Source organism: Panicum virgatum, chromosome 5N (genome assembly GCF_016808335.1).
Source record: "Panicum virgatum strain AP13 chromosome 5N, P.virgatum_v5, whole genome shotgun sequence".
In the NCBI taxonomy this organism is placed as follows: domain Eukaryota; kingdom Viridiplantae; phylum Streptophyta; class Magnoliopsida; order Poales; family Poaceae; genus Panicum; species Panicum virgatum.
The window spans coordinates 42864365-42882895 of NC_053149.1; the positions used below are offsets into that span (position 1 = coordinate 42864365).

The 18531-nt window shown below is 42.6% G+C and overlaps 1 protein-coding gene across 3 annotated transcripts; it reads left to right on the plus strand.

Moving 5' to 3' along the window:
* The first annotated feature begins 1143 nt into the window (after positions 1-1143).
* Positions 1144-5912, plus strand: LOC120673432 (serine/threonine-protein kinase AFC3-like). Of its 3 annotated transcripts, none has more exons than XM_039954259.1 (12): positions 1144-1343; positions 1430-1520; positions 1955-1981; positions 2073-2226; positions 2302-2350; positions 2615-2729; positions 2849-2940; positions 3038-3185; positions 3610-3674; positions 3750-3847; positions 4538-4619; positions 5317-5912. In XM_039954259.1, the coding sequence occupies exons 1-12, from the start codon at positions 1266-1268 to the stop codon at positions 5452-5454; spliced, it is 1137 nt and encodes a 378-aa protein (XP_039810193.1). In that variant the 5' UTR covers positions 1144-1265; the 3' UTR covers positions 5455-5912. The 3 variants fall into 3 exon arrangements, with proteins under 3 accessions (XP_039810193.1, XP_039810191.1, XP_039810192.1); XM_039954257.1 differs by having other exon boundaries at positions 1178-1343; positions 4538-4643; positions 5317-5900; XM_039954258.1 differs by having other exon boundaries at positions 1242-1340; positions 4538-4643; positions 5317-5865.
* Positions 5913-18531: the final 12619 nt, after the last annotated feature.

The window sequence follows — 18531 nt, forward strand, 5'->3', positions numbered from 1 at the left end:
GGACCCTTCACCTATCAATCTCAATTATCTTTGTAACTACAAAAGTTTGTGTGTATGAAGATGAAACATGATGCAAGCTGTTACCCTAAGATGGTATTTTATAGGCATAGTTATCTTATCTAGTAGACTGACATTCGATAACTTTGCCCACGGAACACTAAGGGTGTGTTTAGATCACTTTACATTTTGCGTTTTTATCAGGTAATCATCAATATTTGAAGTATTAATTGTAGACTAATCACAAAACTAATTACAGATCTCGTCTGTAAACTACGAGACGAATCTAATGAGCCTAAGTAATCCATCATTAGAGCATGTATACTGTAGCATTACTGTAGCAATTTAGTGTCTAATCATGTCCTAATTAGGCTCATTAGATTCGTCTCGCGATTTATTTTTCGACTACATTTAGTACACCATGTAAGCGATTTACAAAAATTTTGCGTTTTGTCTTTATGGCATCTAAACACGGCCTAACACGGTGTGCTGCTCGGGGGTAATGCGCGTGACCTCCAGCAGACCTGTCGCAGACAGCCCACCCCTCTAGGATTTCTTGTTCTGAGTTTAAAATTAGTCCAACAAACCGATCCATTCGTGTTTTGTTGCTGGAACAAAATTATTTTTGTTGCTAAAATATTTTTTTATTGTTTGAGTAATAAAAAATTATTAGTCACACATGTGGCCTTGTTTGGCATTCTTCAAAACTAGCGCGCACGTTTCCCAAAAAAGAATCTCGCATGCATGAAGTACTAAATGAAGTCTATTTGTAAAATTTTTTTAGGGATGGGTGTAACTTTTCGCGACGAATCTAATGGCGGTAATTAATCGATGATTGGCTACATTAATGCTACAGTAACCATCCTCTAATCGCACGGTCAAAAGCCTTATTAGATTCTTCAGGGTCACTAGCACGGGGTTCTGAAGTTGGTTTTATAAACTGACTTTATTTTATACCGTAATTAGCGGTCAAAATGTTACTATTCATTAGCACGCTAAAATCCAGGCGCGAACCAAACAAGGCCACAATTGAAACAAAAATGGCCTGAGCCCAAAAAGGCAGCGTGAGCCCAGACAGGCCTCAAAACAGAAAGCTCGAGCCCAGGCCCGTCCACCGCCACCCCTCACTTCCACCTGGGCCCCAGCCCGCCACGCCTCCTCGCCGCCCCCACCTGCACGTCCTCCGGCCATTAGCGCGCCTCCGACCTCGCCTCTCCCCCATCTAGGGTTCCCCCCCCCCCCCCCCCCCCCCCCGGCCGCAGCTTGTCATGGAGTCATCGCGGTCTCGGAAGCGAACGCGCCAAGCGTATGACGACCCCGCCGCGCCGCCACCTGAGCGAGAGGTGGTAGGGCCCGCTTTGCTCGTTTCTGCTCACGGATTTTCGGGGTTTGGGGGTGTGCTGATGCGGATTTGGCCACGCTGTGGACGCAGGTACCGAGGGGCGGCGAGTCGCCGCCGTGGAGAGAGGACGACCGTGACGGCCACTACGTCTTCGATCTCGGCGAGAACTTGACCCGCCGATGTGAGCATCCGACTCTTAGCTTTCTATTTGAGATCCTTTAGCCCTTGTGCGCAGATAATGTTTGTTTGTCTGTAATAATATGTGATTAACGGTGACATCTACTTGTTATTTTTGTTTTATGTGCTTTTTGATTGGCCTCTGATTCTGCTTCGAAACTGGTTGTCTACTTCTGTTGTCGCGTTGTATGAATTTTTCTTCGATAATTTGGGCTGTTAGATACTTCCATATATTAAATTGTTACTTACATTAGGTTAAGGAGTTGGATGAAGCAGGGTTCCCATTGTGATCTTTAAGTTCTTGTGAGTTTAGTAGTAAATTTTTTGCATGCATACATGCAGTTTGCTTAGTTCTCAGTATATTTTTGGACCTGTATTTAGTTGGTCCTATGTTGGGTTTGGCTATATTTATTGATATTCTGCTTTATGCTTATGCAGATAAAATTTTGAGCAAAATGGGAGAAGGTTCGGGTTTTCTGCAATCTGTCGTCTCCACTTCTGCTGGGTATCTTCGCTATTATTCTAATGAAGGGCGCTGCGAGTTGGATTTTCGTAGGTACTTTTGGGCGTGTTTTGGAATGCTGGGACCGTGAAACACGTGAATATGTTGCCATAAAAGTTGTTCGGAGCATCCGCAAGTACCGTGATGCTGCAATGATTGAGATAGATGTGCTTAACCGCCTCGCAGAAAATGAGAAATACAGATCACTGTGAGTGTCTCAGAAAATTTATTAAAGTATAACCTTATTCCGTTTCTGACTTGACTGTTCCTCTTCAATTGCCAGCTGTGTCCAAATTCAGAGATGGTTTGACTATCGTAATCATATATGCATTGTAAGTACTAGCTTTTTGACATTTATACTAGTTTTAAATAAAATCAGCTGCCAATTTCTGTCCATATCTTGTTTGTTGATAATATTTGTGTTATTAGCCCACCCTTGTTGGGATGAGAGATTCATCTGTACAAATTATGATAATTCACCTGTAGCGAGATTTGCTTAGCTGCAAAATCTTTTTGTTCTTTGCTCATGAAGGTTCCCTGATATGGTTACAAATTAAAAATACTGTTTATTCAATGGATATCAATGGTTTTGTCAGGTTTTTGAGAAGCTTGGGCCAAGCTTGTATGATTTTCTAAAGCGAAATAGATACCAACCTTTCCCTGTGGAACTTGTGCGGGAGTTTGGACGGCAACTGTTGGAATCTGTAGCATGTGTGTTAGTTATTGCTTGATTCTGTGCATCAATTATTAGCTAATTTGGCAACTGCAGCTTCATTATTCTATTGTTCCAAAGGGGCAGTATTGACCATCTTTCTTTATTTTTGAAACAGATATGCATGAGCTGCGGCTTATACACACTGATCTGAAGCCAGAAAACATACTTCTTGTGTCTTCTGAGTATATAAAAGTTCCAAGTTCAAAGGTACTTATTCTCACCCATTTTTAGTGATCATCTGCTATTTCATTAATAGGCATACTATATTAGCAGTTTTCTTGAATGATTGCTTGGGGTTGTACAGAAGAGTTCGCAAGATGAGATGCATTTCAAGTGCTTGCCAAAGTCCAGTGCCGTAAAGCTGATAGATTTTGGTAGTACCGCCTTTGATAATCAGGAACATAACTCGATTGTATCCACGAGGCATTACAGGGCACCTGAAATAATCTTAGGTAATTTGGTTATTCTTAAAGGTTTGATTCTATTTTATCTTGTTTGAGGTATGAACTATCACTCAAAAGTGAATATTCTTTTCTCTTCTCCAAATGGTAAAACAGATATCAAAATCTTAGCAGAGTCTGCATCCTAGTTCATACTCTTGTTTACGTTTAATGGCACAACTGACAGCAGTTTGAAAATAAAAGTTGTGTTTTCCCTCTTTTTCTGAACATATTGACATATTCAGTTGTACAGTTTATGGTTGAGTGTCACTGATTGTCGAAATTGATTGGACTGAGGTCCATGCTTATGTGCAAAACAAGAATAAGACTTATTATCATGCTCCATAGTTTTTATGCTTGGTATCATAATAGTTGCCTATGTTTCTTATCCAGCTATGGCAATCATTAATTCTGATGTTGAATATTTCTATTGCAGGCCTAGGCTGGAGTTTCCCATGTGATATTTGGAGTGCTGGCTGTATTCTTGTTGAGCTATGCTCCGTTAGAACACTTCTCACACTTGTATTATCTGACATTTCTTGATGGATATTTTCCTAATGTTAGCATGATTTTTAGGGGGAAGCATTGTTTCAAACACATGAGAATCTGGAACACCTAGCAATGATGGAGAGGGTTCTGGGACCTATACCGGAGCATATGATACGGAACGCAAGGTGCCTTGCAATCTTAATTTGTTGATCATTTAATCATGTTCAGCTTTTGAATTGAATGTATATGTTTTCAATTCAGCTTTGAGAGGCAAACTATCTTTATTTCCTTGATGTTCAAGGTTTTTTTTGGCAGGGATAAGGTTTTAGGTTTTACCATGCTTTCTTCTATATTTATTTGTTTCCAATCTGTTACACTTCACATTTAACCTTGTTTTCTTCTATATTTTTCCTTCAGTTATTTGAATCTTTTGAGAAAGTGGGGCATTTGATTCTGCCTGTAGTGTTGAACGAAGTTTACTTGTTTCTAATATGTTACAATTCATAGTATTTCTGCAATAGTAGAGTATCAGCTGTACTTAACTAACATGATTTATTCTATTTTGTTTTTCTACTTGATTTTCAAAGCTAATAGCCGCTGTTATGGCCACTAATAATACTACTTTGCACCCCTCTTCTATTTTCTGCTTCTTGATTTTGATTAAGGTACTTCTGCATGTGCATGTATCTCTGTTATGTGTGTTGCCTGCATGTTATGCTGAATTTGTCAATGCTGGAATTTCATGGAAACTCTTGTATACAGGGGATGCAGCTACATGATATTTATAGGGTGTTAACTTGCAATTTATTTATTTATTCTTTTGTTTTTTTCAATATTCATTCATTGTGCTTACATACGTCACCTGGAATGTGCAGTTCGTCTGCTCAGAAATATTTTAGGAGAGCGACGCGTTTAAATTGGCCTGAAGGTGCTGTTTCAAGAGAAAGTATCAGAGCTGTGAGAAAACTTGATCGATTAAAGGTTTCACTCAAGTTTGCTATTTTGCTATGCGTACCTATCAACTATTCTTAAGTTTTGGTTCAGAAACTTTAATACGTTCTTGTCGTTGATCTGGTTATCTTGTTTCCTAAATTCCAAGGGCAACTGGGGGGTTTGGTTAAGGTTAGAAGTTAGGGTTTGCACTTGTATGTCGTGGTAGTAATTAGGTATACTGTTTGCTATTCCTGCTAGCAATCTTTTGGACATATAATAAAAATATGTGGGAATGGCATCTATAAACTTTCTATTGAAAGGCACAAAATTTAGTCAATATGTAACTGCACATGGACAAAAATAGCGTCCTTCAGAAAACGGTAGCAGATATGGACCTTCTCTTTTGGAAGACACCAAATTTACTTAATAACACATCATAAAATAGGCTTGAAAAGGACAATCTGCTACCAATTCAAACATAAAAATCAGTTTGATTTGTTGGATTGAACTAGGAGACAATGTGCAGTTTTGTTAATTCAGTGAGTTGCTAGCGCTATCTTCATATTCTTTCATACCGAATATTAGATGAAAACTAGTGAAGCAGCTATTGATTATGCATCTGGACTAAGAGAATGTCAAATGTAACTCAACATGAGTAAAAAGCTATCAAAATACAAGGTGGTTAACTCTTGAATCCTGAACATATGGACCGCAACTTCAGGACTTGGTATCGAGGAGTGCTGACCATTCAAGGGCAGTGCTGGTGGACTTGTTATACAGTCTATTGCGATTCGAACCATCGGAGCGTCTCAGTGCCCAAGAAGCTCTGGACCATCCATTCTTCAGAAACCCGACATGACTTGTTGAAGAGGCTCGACTCCGACCCATGTAACATTGTACACCAAGAAGGTGGCGAGGAGAAAGCAGGCAAAGCCATCCGTTGCAAGCTGAAGGCATCTTGCTCCTCTGTACCAGGAAATTGATGTACGCATGTTGATAAGGCCTTTTGTGGTGAGAAAGCTGATGCTTCAGTTGGCCAATGTAATGTACACTAGCATTTTTTCCTAGGGAGCTTTAGCGCGCCAGATGGCGCTTGTAGTTGTTAACAGGTGCGTCCCAATATCCTCATGCTGTAATGGCACCGCAGTGTTGAAAAAACGAGTACAAAGGGTATGGGTCTTGTATGTCTGTGCTGCGCCCTGGGGTGCCCGTGCAGCTGTGCTCCCGCGGTGCACACACACATTTGAAAACAAGTATGACATACCTCTGACCTGAAAGCTCTACAGAATGGATGTCATGGGTATCTGATTTGTTGCATCCCAACTGCATGGTGTGAGGCTGAGGCGTGGAGAAAGTTAACATGATATCCATGTCGCGTCTTGTTGCTGAAACTTCCGTTGAGCTGCAGAAGGGCTGGGTTGCTTGAATTCTGGCGTGCCGAGCAGGGTGGCTGCGCCATGTGATAGGCAAAGGTGTAGTTTTGCTGAAGAGCGTATTGTCTGGACCAGAAGGGTTGGGTCGTTAAGGTCACAGCCACTACATTTGCTGATTTGCCTTGCCTGGGAGGCTGGGACCAAAAAACAGGTCACATTGTTGGCCGGAGGGGGTCTACTTCTCAAGCCCCCACATCTGCCTTGCCTGGTCACGCCACTGGCTGGTAAGTCTTTTGGACCCGTCCATCTGTCTGTCACACCCGTGATCCGACCCTGGCCTTGTTTCCTTGCTCGTGTTCTCTCTTCTCCGGTGGTGAGTTGGACACATCAGGAAAGAGGCAACACACGCCCTACGCAGAGGGTCCCGACCTGACCCCGCGATATTGGTTGACCCACCGAGTAGCCGGCGTCGTGTAGCTTACGCCCGGTGCACCCCGGCCACGACGGCTCCCGCGCTCTCCTTTTCCGCCGCGGTTACGAGGGCCCGCGCGCTGCCACGGTCTGCGTCGCCGTCGTGGTCGTGTCTCCCCCTCGGCTCGCGACCCAGCACACGCGCCGTCCGGCGACCGGCGGCACACAGCAGAGACGGCATGGCCGGACTCACGAACAGGCTTCGATGCTTGCCGTCATACGCGTACGTTAGTTGGGATGTCGCTGCGAATCCGCAGCATACCCCGGATCCTCGCGACAACGATTGGTAGAGAAAATTCTTTGTACCATGACACAAGAAGATAGCTCAATTTCTTTCTTAGCCCTGGAAAAATTTCGGTGCCTTATATGACCATCAATTTTAATTTTGTTCCTCTAATGATATTGCCATCAGTTTGTTGCCCAAACGCCGTGCCCCTGGAAGCAGAATGAAGTCTGCTGATCAGTAGAATTTGCCCCAGCGGTCAGTTTTCTTCTCATTTTCCTATATCGGCCACAACTCATGAGGAGCAAACTTTTGTAAAAAAAATACTTTTGTAAAGGTTAAGTCCAAATTATGCATAATTTACACACATTATAGAGATTAATATTTGTTGGATATCAACATTTTGGCATTATAGAGATTAACATTTTGGCATTTTTCTCGATGTCATGTGCCTACGGATGCAACGCTGCTTGCCGCCAAGGCGTCCTTGCCCTCGGCCACAGCACGGCCGCCACCGAGCCCTGCCCGCCACGCCCGAGGGGCAGCCGGCTGCCGCGCCCTTGCCCACCACACCCGAGGGACCACCGTCCGTCGCGCCCCTACCTGCCACGGCCAGGGCAGCCACCAGCCATCGAGCCCCTGCTCGCCGTGCCCCAGCCTGTCGCGCCCGAAGGCACCGCGCGCGCCCCCCTGCATCCGTCCATGGTGCTTAAAAGCCCGTCCGCTCTGCTGCCGCTGGCCATGACTGCCGGATCTAGGGTTTCATGAGGAAGAGAGGCGACGAACGAGAGAAACAGGGGGTTTTAGGGAGAGATCTCAAGGAACTTGATTTACCTCTTGTTAGAGTGAAGGGTAATTTCATCCTTCATTCATTTTCTGACATGGTTTCACAGGAGACTCATGGAAACATGAGATGAAATGGATGGCAGTGTAGTTGGAGCAACGGAATTATAATTCATGGTTATATGAGGCACCATTTTTTTTTGAACAGAGGCACAAAAAAATTTCTGAGTCGAGGAAGGAATTGAGCTATCTTCCGGTGCCATACAAGAAATTTTTATCCTGATGTCATACAAGAAATTTCTCTATAATCTAGTAGTCCTCCAAAAGCCCGTGTCCTTCCTCCGCCACATGCTCATCGTCCTCTTGTGTTTACCCACACCTCTCCTTCCGGGTCCGGGCTGTCAGATCCGGATCCGACCGCGTCCGTGTCCGCGCCTCCGTCAGTCAGACCGTCACGCTTCCATCGGTGGCCGAGGCCCCCGGGCATTGCCCTGCAGCCTTTGCTCTTGTTCATCAGCTCCCTGGCCAGGAGAGGGACACGTCGTCGACGCCATGGCATGCCACGCCACGCGCCCCGGCGACACCAGCTGATGCTGCAGTGCAGGTGCCTCGCCAGTAACCACACGTACTACCCGTCTACCCGTCCATGAACCGTCGCCATCCTCGGTTTCTTTTTCCGACGGCCGGTTGCATTGGCCGTGTGCCGCTGCTGCTGCCGGCGACGCCGACGCCGACGCGCCACGCACTGTCCGGCGACCGGGGCGGCGCGGACGCCTGTGGCAGCCTCCACGGCTGGCGACCGCCGCCGCTCGGCTGCCGTCGTGGCCTCTCGCCGGGCACGCTCTCCCGGGTGCTTGGTCCGGGTGCCTGCCACTCCCTAGCTAGCCAGTCGCGCGCGGGTCCTGAATGCACGGAGGCGTGTGCTGCTCCATGGGTGGTATCGGGAGCTGGCGACGTTGCCGGGTTGCCGGCAGGCCGATTCGAGAAGTGGCGGTCAGCATCGAAGACTTCCACACACACACATGGGGGCAAGCCGAGCTTGTTGAGCTTGACATTCGAATATTCGATCGTGTGAAAGCCCGGAACCCCCTTGTTGCGCGCGGGATTGTTTCTGTTCAAATGGAGATCTCCAGCGATCCGAGTAGCATTTCAAGGATATGATGTCATGCGGCGAAGATATTTATTACAAAATAACGCAAAATGACTTGCGAAAGAGCCACAAAAGTTAGATACATTTTGGGTTAATGTGTCGATAAAAAAATAATAAAATAAATTAGAATAACAATATGCGTAAATAGTTTGGGAGAAGAAATTAACTAGAGTGATGTACTATCGTAATTAATTAGCTAATTCAAAAATATTATCAGGTACCCACTGCATCCTTAGGCTTGCTCCAACGGAGTCCTACAAACCGCCCCCCACCCTATGTAGGGGGAGCTTTGCGGGGAAATTTCCTCCAACGGTCCCCCCAAAGCTCCCCCTATATATGGGGGGAGTTGAAACTCCCCTCATATATAGGGTGAGTTTCAACTCCCTCTATATTCTAATCACATCATTTCTTCATGATATTAATCTCGTTTGAGTCCCGTAATATGATGATAATGCGTATTATGATAGTACAAATACTGTATGATTTTTGTAAATTCAAAAACGATAAATAAATAGTTAGTTAATGAGTGATAGTATATAGAGGGAATAGATATGGGGGGAATGGTTGGAGAGAAGGAGTTATAGGGGGGAATCTTTTGGAGGGAGGTAGTAAAATATAGAAAATAATATGTTTGGGGGGAGTTGGATGGAGGGAATGGTTGGAGATAGCCTTACTTGAAAATATTGTTTGAGTTCGATCATTTCGATTTGCAAATGAATACAGATGGGATGGGTGTAGAACAGTGACAAATACGGAGCTGAGTCATGGTTACGTGACGCACCGTGTGCGCCCACTTGTGACATGGGAGAGGGCAACAGTGACAGAGCGCGCGCCCGCATCCGCTTAATTCAACGGGTCCTCGATCTTGAGTTCTTGACTTTGAGATGCATGCGTACCTAGGAGTATTTATTATTTGAAATGTTAATGACGATGGGACGGACAAAAGGTAATCCGACCTTGCTGTAAATGAAAAGAAAGGGATTACTGTAGCTGTCACACGCATGGCCTTTAGAAATTACGTAGGTAAAACGTTGAGGTCGCCGGTGTACTGACTAGCCATGGGATCGGAGACCTGCGTGCCTCTGCTGCACAAAGCTGATTTGTTCTGGTTGGGAACCTCGACAACGGTTGGGACAACCGGAAACACCACGCCGGGCCCTTTTGTCCCGGGTCTGGCAATCGGGACAAAAAACATCTTTTGTCCCGGTTGGTGTGGACGAAAGGTGCTGCCAGCGCCACGTGGCTGGCGCACCCTTGTCCCGGTTGGTGTTACCCATGGGGCAAAAGGTCCATTTTTTTTCTATTCCTCTTTTCTCAATTGTTTTTCTATTTCGATTATACTTTTACATTTCAATTAAACTTATGTATTGAAATTCAGTGGGTAAGATATCCACTAATATATACATATATATATAGTTAATTATATAATATTTGTCATAGATAGTTTCCATATATACACATATATATTATTGGAGGGCTTAAATATATAATACATACATACTCATAAATAGAAATATAATACATACACACATATATATTTACATAGATATATTCGTTCTTAATTATATATATATACATGTATATTATCATATTTGCTGCGATTGTCAATATTAGATAGTCCATCATAGTAGAATTCATCTTTTGGATCGAGGACTTGCTCAACAATAAATCCGGACAATTGTTCTTGAATCGCCATAATCTTTTCCTCCGGTATGAGTTTATCGCGCATCTCCTTGACCTATGGAAAAATGGGATAATTAATTTCGACTAATTAAAATACAAGTTCAAATATTAACAAGTTTTTTACTTACTTCCTCCTCCCAATCTGTCCAGGCCCTTGGAGGACCTACCAGACCATGGATGTTCTCGCATACATAGTATGCGCATAAATTAGTGTCTTGTTTCTGCCTCATACACTTTAAGAGAGAAGAAATTATCAGATATTTACATGAATATATAATAAAACTAATGAATCGTGCAACGAATCATCCAAGTGTGTACCGCAAAATCTGTCTTGATCTTCAATTCCTTGTCAAATTTGTCTGGCTCAATTCCATCACCGGACATATTCAAATATATGTCGGTATTGCTGCCATTATCAGCTTGTCCAGGGACATCTCCTTGACCTTCGGCAATCATATTCAACAGGAACTGTTCGTCTTCCGCGTCTGTGTGTCGCGGGTCCATCGTAACTAAAATATGAATACAAATAAAACTCTTAAAAAATCTCTAAATAATCCACATATTTGCGAGCATTTGACTAAGTACCGATCGATGGACGAGGTCGAGTAATATTCTCTAAGTAATTCAAGAAATAAACTTGAAATATTCTATATATGAAATATTCTAGACGGTTTTTCACTAAGCACCGATCGATGGATGAGGTCGAGAAATATTCTCTAAGTAATTCAAGAAATATAAAAGAAATATTCTATCGATAATTTCACTAAGTACCGATCGATGGATAAGGTCGAGAAATATTCTCTAAGTAATTCAAAAAATATACACGAAATATTCTATCTATAATTTCACTAAGTATCGACCGTGAAATATTCTAGATTGTTTTTTCACTAAGTACCGATCGATGGACGAGGTCGAGTAATATTCTCTAAGTAATTCAAGAAATAAACTTGAAATCATCTATATATGAAATATTCTAGACGGGTTTTTTCACTAAGTAATGATCGATGGATGAAGTCGAGAAATATTCTCTAAGTAATTCAAGAAATATACATGAAATATTTAAAAGAAATTTAAACTCACTTTACACATACATACATACATACACATTCATACATTTAAAAATTTGTAAATATACCTTAATTTACACAACAAATTATGATTTCACTCTGAACAACAAATTATGATTTCACTCTAAATAATATAATTTCAAAAGTAATTAACACCCTAATTGTCATCAAAATTAAACAAATTAACAAATAATCTATATTTTACAACATAATTTCTAAACAAATAATCCATATTTTCAAATTTAAACAAATAATCCATATTTAAACCAATTTCTAAACATATTTAAACAAATAATCCACATTAGGGTTAGGGCGGTGCTGGCCGGCGGCGCCGGCCGGGCGCTGCAGTGGCAGGGCCAGGGCGGCGCGCGGCGCACGTACGGCAAGGGCGCGCACAGGCGACAGCGGGGCGAGCCAGAGCACACGTCGGGGAGGCGGAGCCGGAGTCGGATGCGAGGGGCGAGGACACGCCGAGGCGGAGCCGGAGCCCTGAGGCGAGGGCCAAGGACGACATGCCGGGGAGGGGGACGACGGCGCGGCGGTGGAGTACGCGAAGTCGGGGAGGAGGAGGACGACGGCGTGTTCGGGGAGCACGTGGGGCTCTGGGCGGCGGCGTGAGGTCGGCTGCGCTCGGGGACGTTGGGCTCGCGCGGCGGGGGCCGGGCCGGGATGGCAGACGTCGACGGCGGCGGCGCTCGTAGGGACGACGGCGCTCGGGGACATTGGGCTCACGTGGCGGGGCTTTGGGCGGCGACGTCGACGGCGGCGGTGCTCGGGGACGTTGGGCTCGGGCGGTGGGGGGGCAGGGGACGGCGGCGGCACCAGGTGCAAATCAAGAAACCAAGTGTTTGGGGGAAGGGCGAAGGAGGAAGAAAATATATGGGGGGGGTCCTTTTGTCCCGGGTGAAGCCACGACCCATGACAAAATGTCATTTTATCCCGGGTGGTGGCTCCACCCGGGACAAAAGGTGTTTTTGGGCGGGCCGGGAAAATTCCCAGCCCGCGGCCCACCTTTAGTCCCGGGTGGATCTACCACCCGGGACAAAAGGGGTCCATTTTCCCTCATTCCCGCCAAATCTTATGTTTGTTTTTGTTTCTTTTTACTTCTCTTTTAAAATAGGCTTTCATTTGTTAATTCAGTTAATAAATTTTGATTTCAAAAATTATGGAACAAAATTTCTTATCTCTATATAAACTTGATACACGCAACAAAAATAATTAATTTTCATTCAAGTGATTGGGTCAACGAAATATCTAACTTTTTTTAATCATTTTTGTTATTTTGACCATGCAAAAATATATTAGGTGACCAAATTTTTTCAAACTGTTGCTTTTCGACAGAAAGTGGATTCTATTACGATATTAATGTTTAAAAAGTGAATTTTACATAAAATTAAGGAATTTCATGATATTAATGAGTAGTGTGTGAGTTTGAGAGATAGTGTGTGTTAGTGAGAGAGTATAGTGTGCTAATGTGAATGTAATTTCATGAAATAAATAAAATTAGTTGAGTAATCCATTATTGAATGAAAATTATAATTGAGTCTGATAATTAAGTGAAAAATATAAAAAATGATATATATAACACATAAAGTATAATTGTACAGTACACATATAATAAAAGTATTCGAATTGCGATTACTTTTTTACACAATAATATAAAATGATTCAAGTACATGAAGGATTAGCTGTAATAGACTTTCTCTTCACAAATGTCCCTTGATTATGATCACGGCACAAGTATGGAGCATCATCATTGGCTAGCAGGATGCATGGATCAGTATTTACTTCGAAAGGTGGAATGACAATAAAATTATTATATTCTTCTGACAAGTCTGTCTTGCCCTCCACTCCGACGATATTTCTCTTTCCTGATAGAACTATGTGTCGCTTATGCTCATCTTTTTACTTGTTTATCCCCTTCTTTGGCTTGCTGGACATGTCCTTAATGTAGAAAATCTGAGCGACACCCTGGGCTAGGACAAATGGCTCGTCTATATACCCAAGATTGTTGAGATCAACTATTATCATCCCATACTCATCTTTTGTTACCCCTCCTCCAGATAGCTTAACCCAATGGCAACGAAATAGAGGCACCTTGAAATTGGGACCGTAATCCAGCTCCCATATCTCTTCAATGTAGCCGTAATATGTGTCCTTTTTTCCATTATTGTCCGTGGCATCCATACGAACACCGCTGTTTTGGTTGGTACTCTTTTTATCTTGGGCTATTGTATAAAATGTGTTTCTATTTATCTCGTACCCTTGGTATGTTAAGATATTCCAAGATGGTCCCCTAGCCAATAAGAACAGTTGTTCACTTATATCCATGTTATGCATTAGATGCTTCCGCAACCAGCTGCAGAAAGTGTTCATGTGCTCACGTGTAATCCATTACTCAGACTTTTCCGGGAATTTGGAGAGAAGAATTTTCTTGTGTTCCTCGATATATGGGTCAACCAAGGATGATTGTTGAAGAACCGTATAATGCGCTTTCTTGAATGAGAAATCATCTAGGCAGACATAAAATTTCTTTCCTAATGTACCCTTTCCAGTTAGTCTCCCCTCATATCGCGATTCAGGGACTCCAATCGGTTTAAGGTCATCAATAAAGTCAACACAAAAGTCAATGACCTCCTCAGTTCCGTAGGCACTGGCGATGCTTCCTTCTGGACGAGCTCGATTACGAACACATTTCTTGAGTACCCCCATGAACCTTTCGAATGGGAACATGTTGTGTAGAAATATTGGTCCGAGGATATCAATCTCTTTCACAAGGTGCACTAGAAGATGTTACATGATGTTGAAGAAAGATGGTGGAAATATCAGCTCAAAGCCAACAAGACATTGCACCACATTGTTTTGCAGCTTTATCAAATTCTCCGGGTCAATTATCTTCTGAGAAACTGCATTGAGGAAGGCACATAGCTTCACGATGGTTAACCGGACGTCATCAGGCAGAATCCCCCGCAGCACAACCGGAAGAAGTTCGGTCATAAGCACATGGCAGTCATATGACTTGAGATTTGTAAATTTCTTCTCTACCAAATTTAAGATTCCTTTTATATTGGATGAGTATCCAGATGGAACCTTTATACTGCTCAAGCAGTCAAACATGTTTTCTTTCTCTTCCTTGCTAAGAGTATAGCTGGCAGGACTTAAGTATTGTCGTCCATTATCTCGCTGTTGTGGATGTAAGGCATCTCGTTCTTCCATACGTTACAATTTTTGATGTGCTTCTACTGTATCTTTTGTCTTTTTGTACACTCCCAAGAATGTTATCAGGTTGACGCAAAAATTCTTCGTGAGGTGCATCACATCAATTGCATGACGAACATCTAAGACTTCCCAATATGGTAGCTCCCAAAATATAGATTTCTTCTTCCACATGGGCGCCATTCCGTTTTCGTTCGAAACAGGTTGGCTACCAGATCCCTTTCCAAAAATAACTTCTAGATCTTTTACCATGTTGAAGACGTCTTTACCACTATGGTGCATCGGTTTTGTTCGGTGGTCCGCTTGGCCTTTGAAATGCTTGCCTTTCTTTCGTACCGCATGCCTGATGGGAAGAAACCGACGATGACTCATGTATACAATCTTCTTACAGTGAGTCAACCATATATTATCGGTATCATCTAAACAGTGTGTGCATGCTTTGTATCCCTTGTTCGAATGTCCTGACAAGTTACTAAGAGCAAGCCAGTCATTGATCGTTACGAACAGCAATGCTCGTAGGTTGAAGTTTTCCTGTTTGTATTCATCCCACATCCGTACACATTCATCGCCCCAGAGTAATAAGAGTTTTTCGACCAATGGTCTTAGGTACACATCAATGTCATTTTCGGGCTGCTTTGGACCCGGGATAAACACTGGGATCATGATGAACTTTCGTTTCATGCAGACCCATGGTGGAAGATTGTACATACAAAGAGTCACAGGCCAAGTGCTATGACCACTGCTTATCTCACCAAAAGGATTCATGCCATCCGTACTCAAACCGAACCTTATGTTTCTCTCATCCAAATCAAATTTAGGGTACGTTCTATCTATTTTTCTCCACTGCGACCCGTCAGCGGGGTGTCTCAACATCAAGTCTTTCTTGCGTTCCTCTTTGTGTCATCGCATCAACTTAGCATTATCTTTATTTCTAAACAGACGCTTCAAACGTAGTATTATAGGCGAATACCACATGACCTTCGCAGGAACTCTCTTCTAATCTTGTAACACAATGCACTGTATACGGGACATGCATCCAAATTCTCGTACTCGCCTCGGTACAGGATGCAGTCGTTCGGGCATGCATGTATCTTTTGCACTTCCAATCCTAAATGGCAAACAAGTTATTTGACTTCATATGTTGTGGTAGGCAATTCGTTGTCCTTAGGAAGCATTTTTTAACAAGTTTGAGTAATTCACCAAATCCCTTGTCGGATACACCATTTGTCGCCTTCCATTGCAGCAACTCCAAGGTGGTGCCAAGTTTCTTCAATCCATTTTGACAATCTAGGTACAACAACTTACGGTGGTCCTCTAACAACTTCTGGAACTTCAACCTCTCCGTTTCACTCTCACAGTCTGGCTACACATTGTGCAATGCCTGCCCCAGATCGTCGTTGGGATCATTTTCTGCTACATCTACTTCGGGCTCTTCCATGGGAATGTCATCATCGAATGCACCGATTCTAGCATTCCCGGGAAAGTGGTCGTCAAAATCTTCTTATTCATTGTCTTCCATGGTAACCCTCTGTTCTCCGTGCTTCGTGCAACAAACATACTTCTCCATGAAACTATTTGCGAAAATGTGGTTGTGTAGGATTCTTGAAGATGAGTAATCTTTGTTATTGTTGCAATGAACACACGGGCAGCACATAAAACCATTCTACTTGTTTGCCTCAGCCACAGACAAAAAATAATGCAGGCCATCAATTAATTCTTTCGAACGTCGGTCAGCATTGTACATCCATTGCCGGTCCATCTGCATTTTAAAGAAATCGATTTGAATTCTTTACACGTATCGAATAAATAAAATATATCAAACCTAAATTAAACTAAATGTAACATAACATGAATAATTAAAAGATCTGCTTAATCCATTAATAAAAATGAATATATGATCTGCTTAACATAACATGAATAACTAAATGTAACATAACATCTTGATTAATTAAAAGGAGTACTTAATCCATTACAGAATTTAACAAAGGAGTAATCAACATGAAACTTAAAAATTCGGACAACAACACATAGGTTTTCAACCGTCCTTGCGTTGGAACGTAGAATGCTCTAACGGATTTCTTGCTAGCGCAGAAGAAGATGGCGGAGCTGAAACCTCCGAGTTTGGTGGTGACGAACCGTAACGCCGCAATAAATCCTCAAGATCAAACGGAGGTTTCTTGCCCCTTGCCATGCATTCTCTATATTCTTTTTCCAAATAATGGAGCGCTGCCATATAAAAAGCACTAGGTTTTTTTGGACCGACGACCTACTTGAGTTGTGCCCTTCTCTCCAAAAGGACAACGATCACCCCCACCAGCGCCACTCCCTCCAGCTGCTGAAGCCATATTTTACTGAAAATACCTTTATTTTCCACAAAATTATAAATTCTTACCATTACAATGCAAATATTATTTACTATTACAATTACAATGATCAGATTAATAACTCTTGCAAATAACAATGAAATCATATAAAAAATATACAAATAATCCATCACTAGAGTGTGAGCATGAACGAATGCAACACTAGAGTGTCAAAATAATCCATTCATAATACAAAAAATTCTAATATACTCATTTCATTAATTCATTCATGAATACAAAAATCAACTATCTACAATATGGTCATATATACAAGTACATCGCATGAAGTGTCTACACTCATTCTAAAAATTTCTACTATCCACATACTCATCTAAATCTAAAAGAAAATCACACCTACATATGCAATCTAAATGTCCAAGGAATGAGCTAGCTATACATTTTCTCTATTTCTAAAGTATGAAATGAGCTATACAAGCCAAGGAAGAAGAGAAAAACAAGCCCCAAACCTTTAGCGCCGATGGATGGACGGCAGAATCAAAGATCTTCACAAATGTGGTGAAGAAATGAGAAAGAACTCTCCTCTCCCGAGCCAAGAACAGCAAGAACAAGTGAGCTGAATGGCTCGGGCGTGGGGAGATGGAAGGGGATAAGGGGGCCAATGAGTTTTGTCCTGGTTGGAGCCACCAACCGGGACAAAAGGAGGGCCTTTTTATCCCGGTTGATGGCTCCAACAGTGACAAAAGACCCCTGTCCTCCCCGCTGGCCCGGCTAGCCGTTGGACCCGGGACAAAAGCCACCTATTGTCCCGGGCCCAAAGGCTGCCGGGACAAATGGCCTGGAACAAAGGCCTGTTTTGTAGTAGTGGCTCAAGGAGTAGAAGAATTCTGATTCTGTTTGGATCTAAGTGCTAATGGCTGAATGCACTAAACTTTAACACTAGTGTATCCAAACAGGAGATAGAGTGGGCTAAAGTTTAACCAAGACTCAAAAACTTTGTCAAAAGTAAGTATTAAAAGTGCTAGGTTTAGCTCCTCCAAAGGGTATTAGCCCATTATGATGGTAACACGAGGTGAGGTCAACTTGAACTTTAGTGTGTTTTACTAGATGTGTACTAAATAATAAAGGTCACACTTGTTCTATTGGTTTTATTACTCATAAAACAAATAGTAGTACTCGCACTGTCTTCCTGAGGTATATGTTACACTTTGGTGAAGTAAGCAGGGTACCTAACAAACCATCACCGATGCCTACTGCAAAATCAATACCGTAAAAACCAATGAAATACGAACCCGTTTAAATAAATTTCATCGTATACTAATAAGCACACACATATATAATTTGATTAGTGGACGCTTAAATTTAAAAAGTTTAATCATTTTCAGATTTCTAATACAAGCAGTGGGAGCACGTCTACGGAGTTTATTTATTTATTAACTACTACTGCTTGCAAAGTTTGGTTGTTTAGGTGAAGCTCCACACACATGGGCCGGCCGTAAGTAAGGAACGACTTTGGACACGTTAATCAAAGATTATAATTACGCAAACAAAGCAAAAAAGAAAAGAAAAAAAGGTAAAGGAAGCAGCTTCTGCCTTTAAAAAGTGTGACCTTTGGCTCGTCCGATGCCGCCCTTTGGCTCGTCGTCCTG

Excerpts from the sequence above, each read along its gene's own strand:
- LOC120673432 (XM_039954257.1), top strand. The coding sequence starts at position 1,266 with ATGGAGTCATCGCGGTCTCGGAAGCGAACGCGCCAAGCGTATGACGAC. Across the intron at positions 2,941-3,037 it reads TAAAAGTTCCAAGTTCAAAG|AAGAGTTCGCAAGATGAGAT; the intron begins GTACTTATTCTC and ends GGGGTTGTACAG. Across the intron at positions 4,644-5,316 it reads GAAAACTTGATCGATTAAAG|GACTTGGTATCGAGGAGTGC; the intron begins GTTTCACTCAAG and ends CCGCAACTTCAG.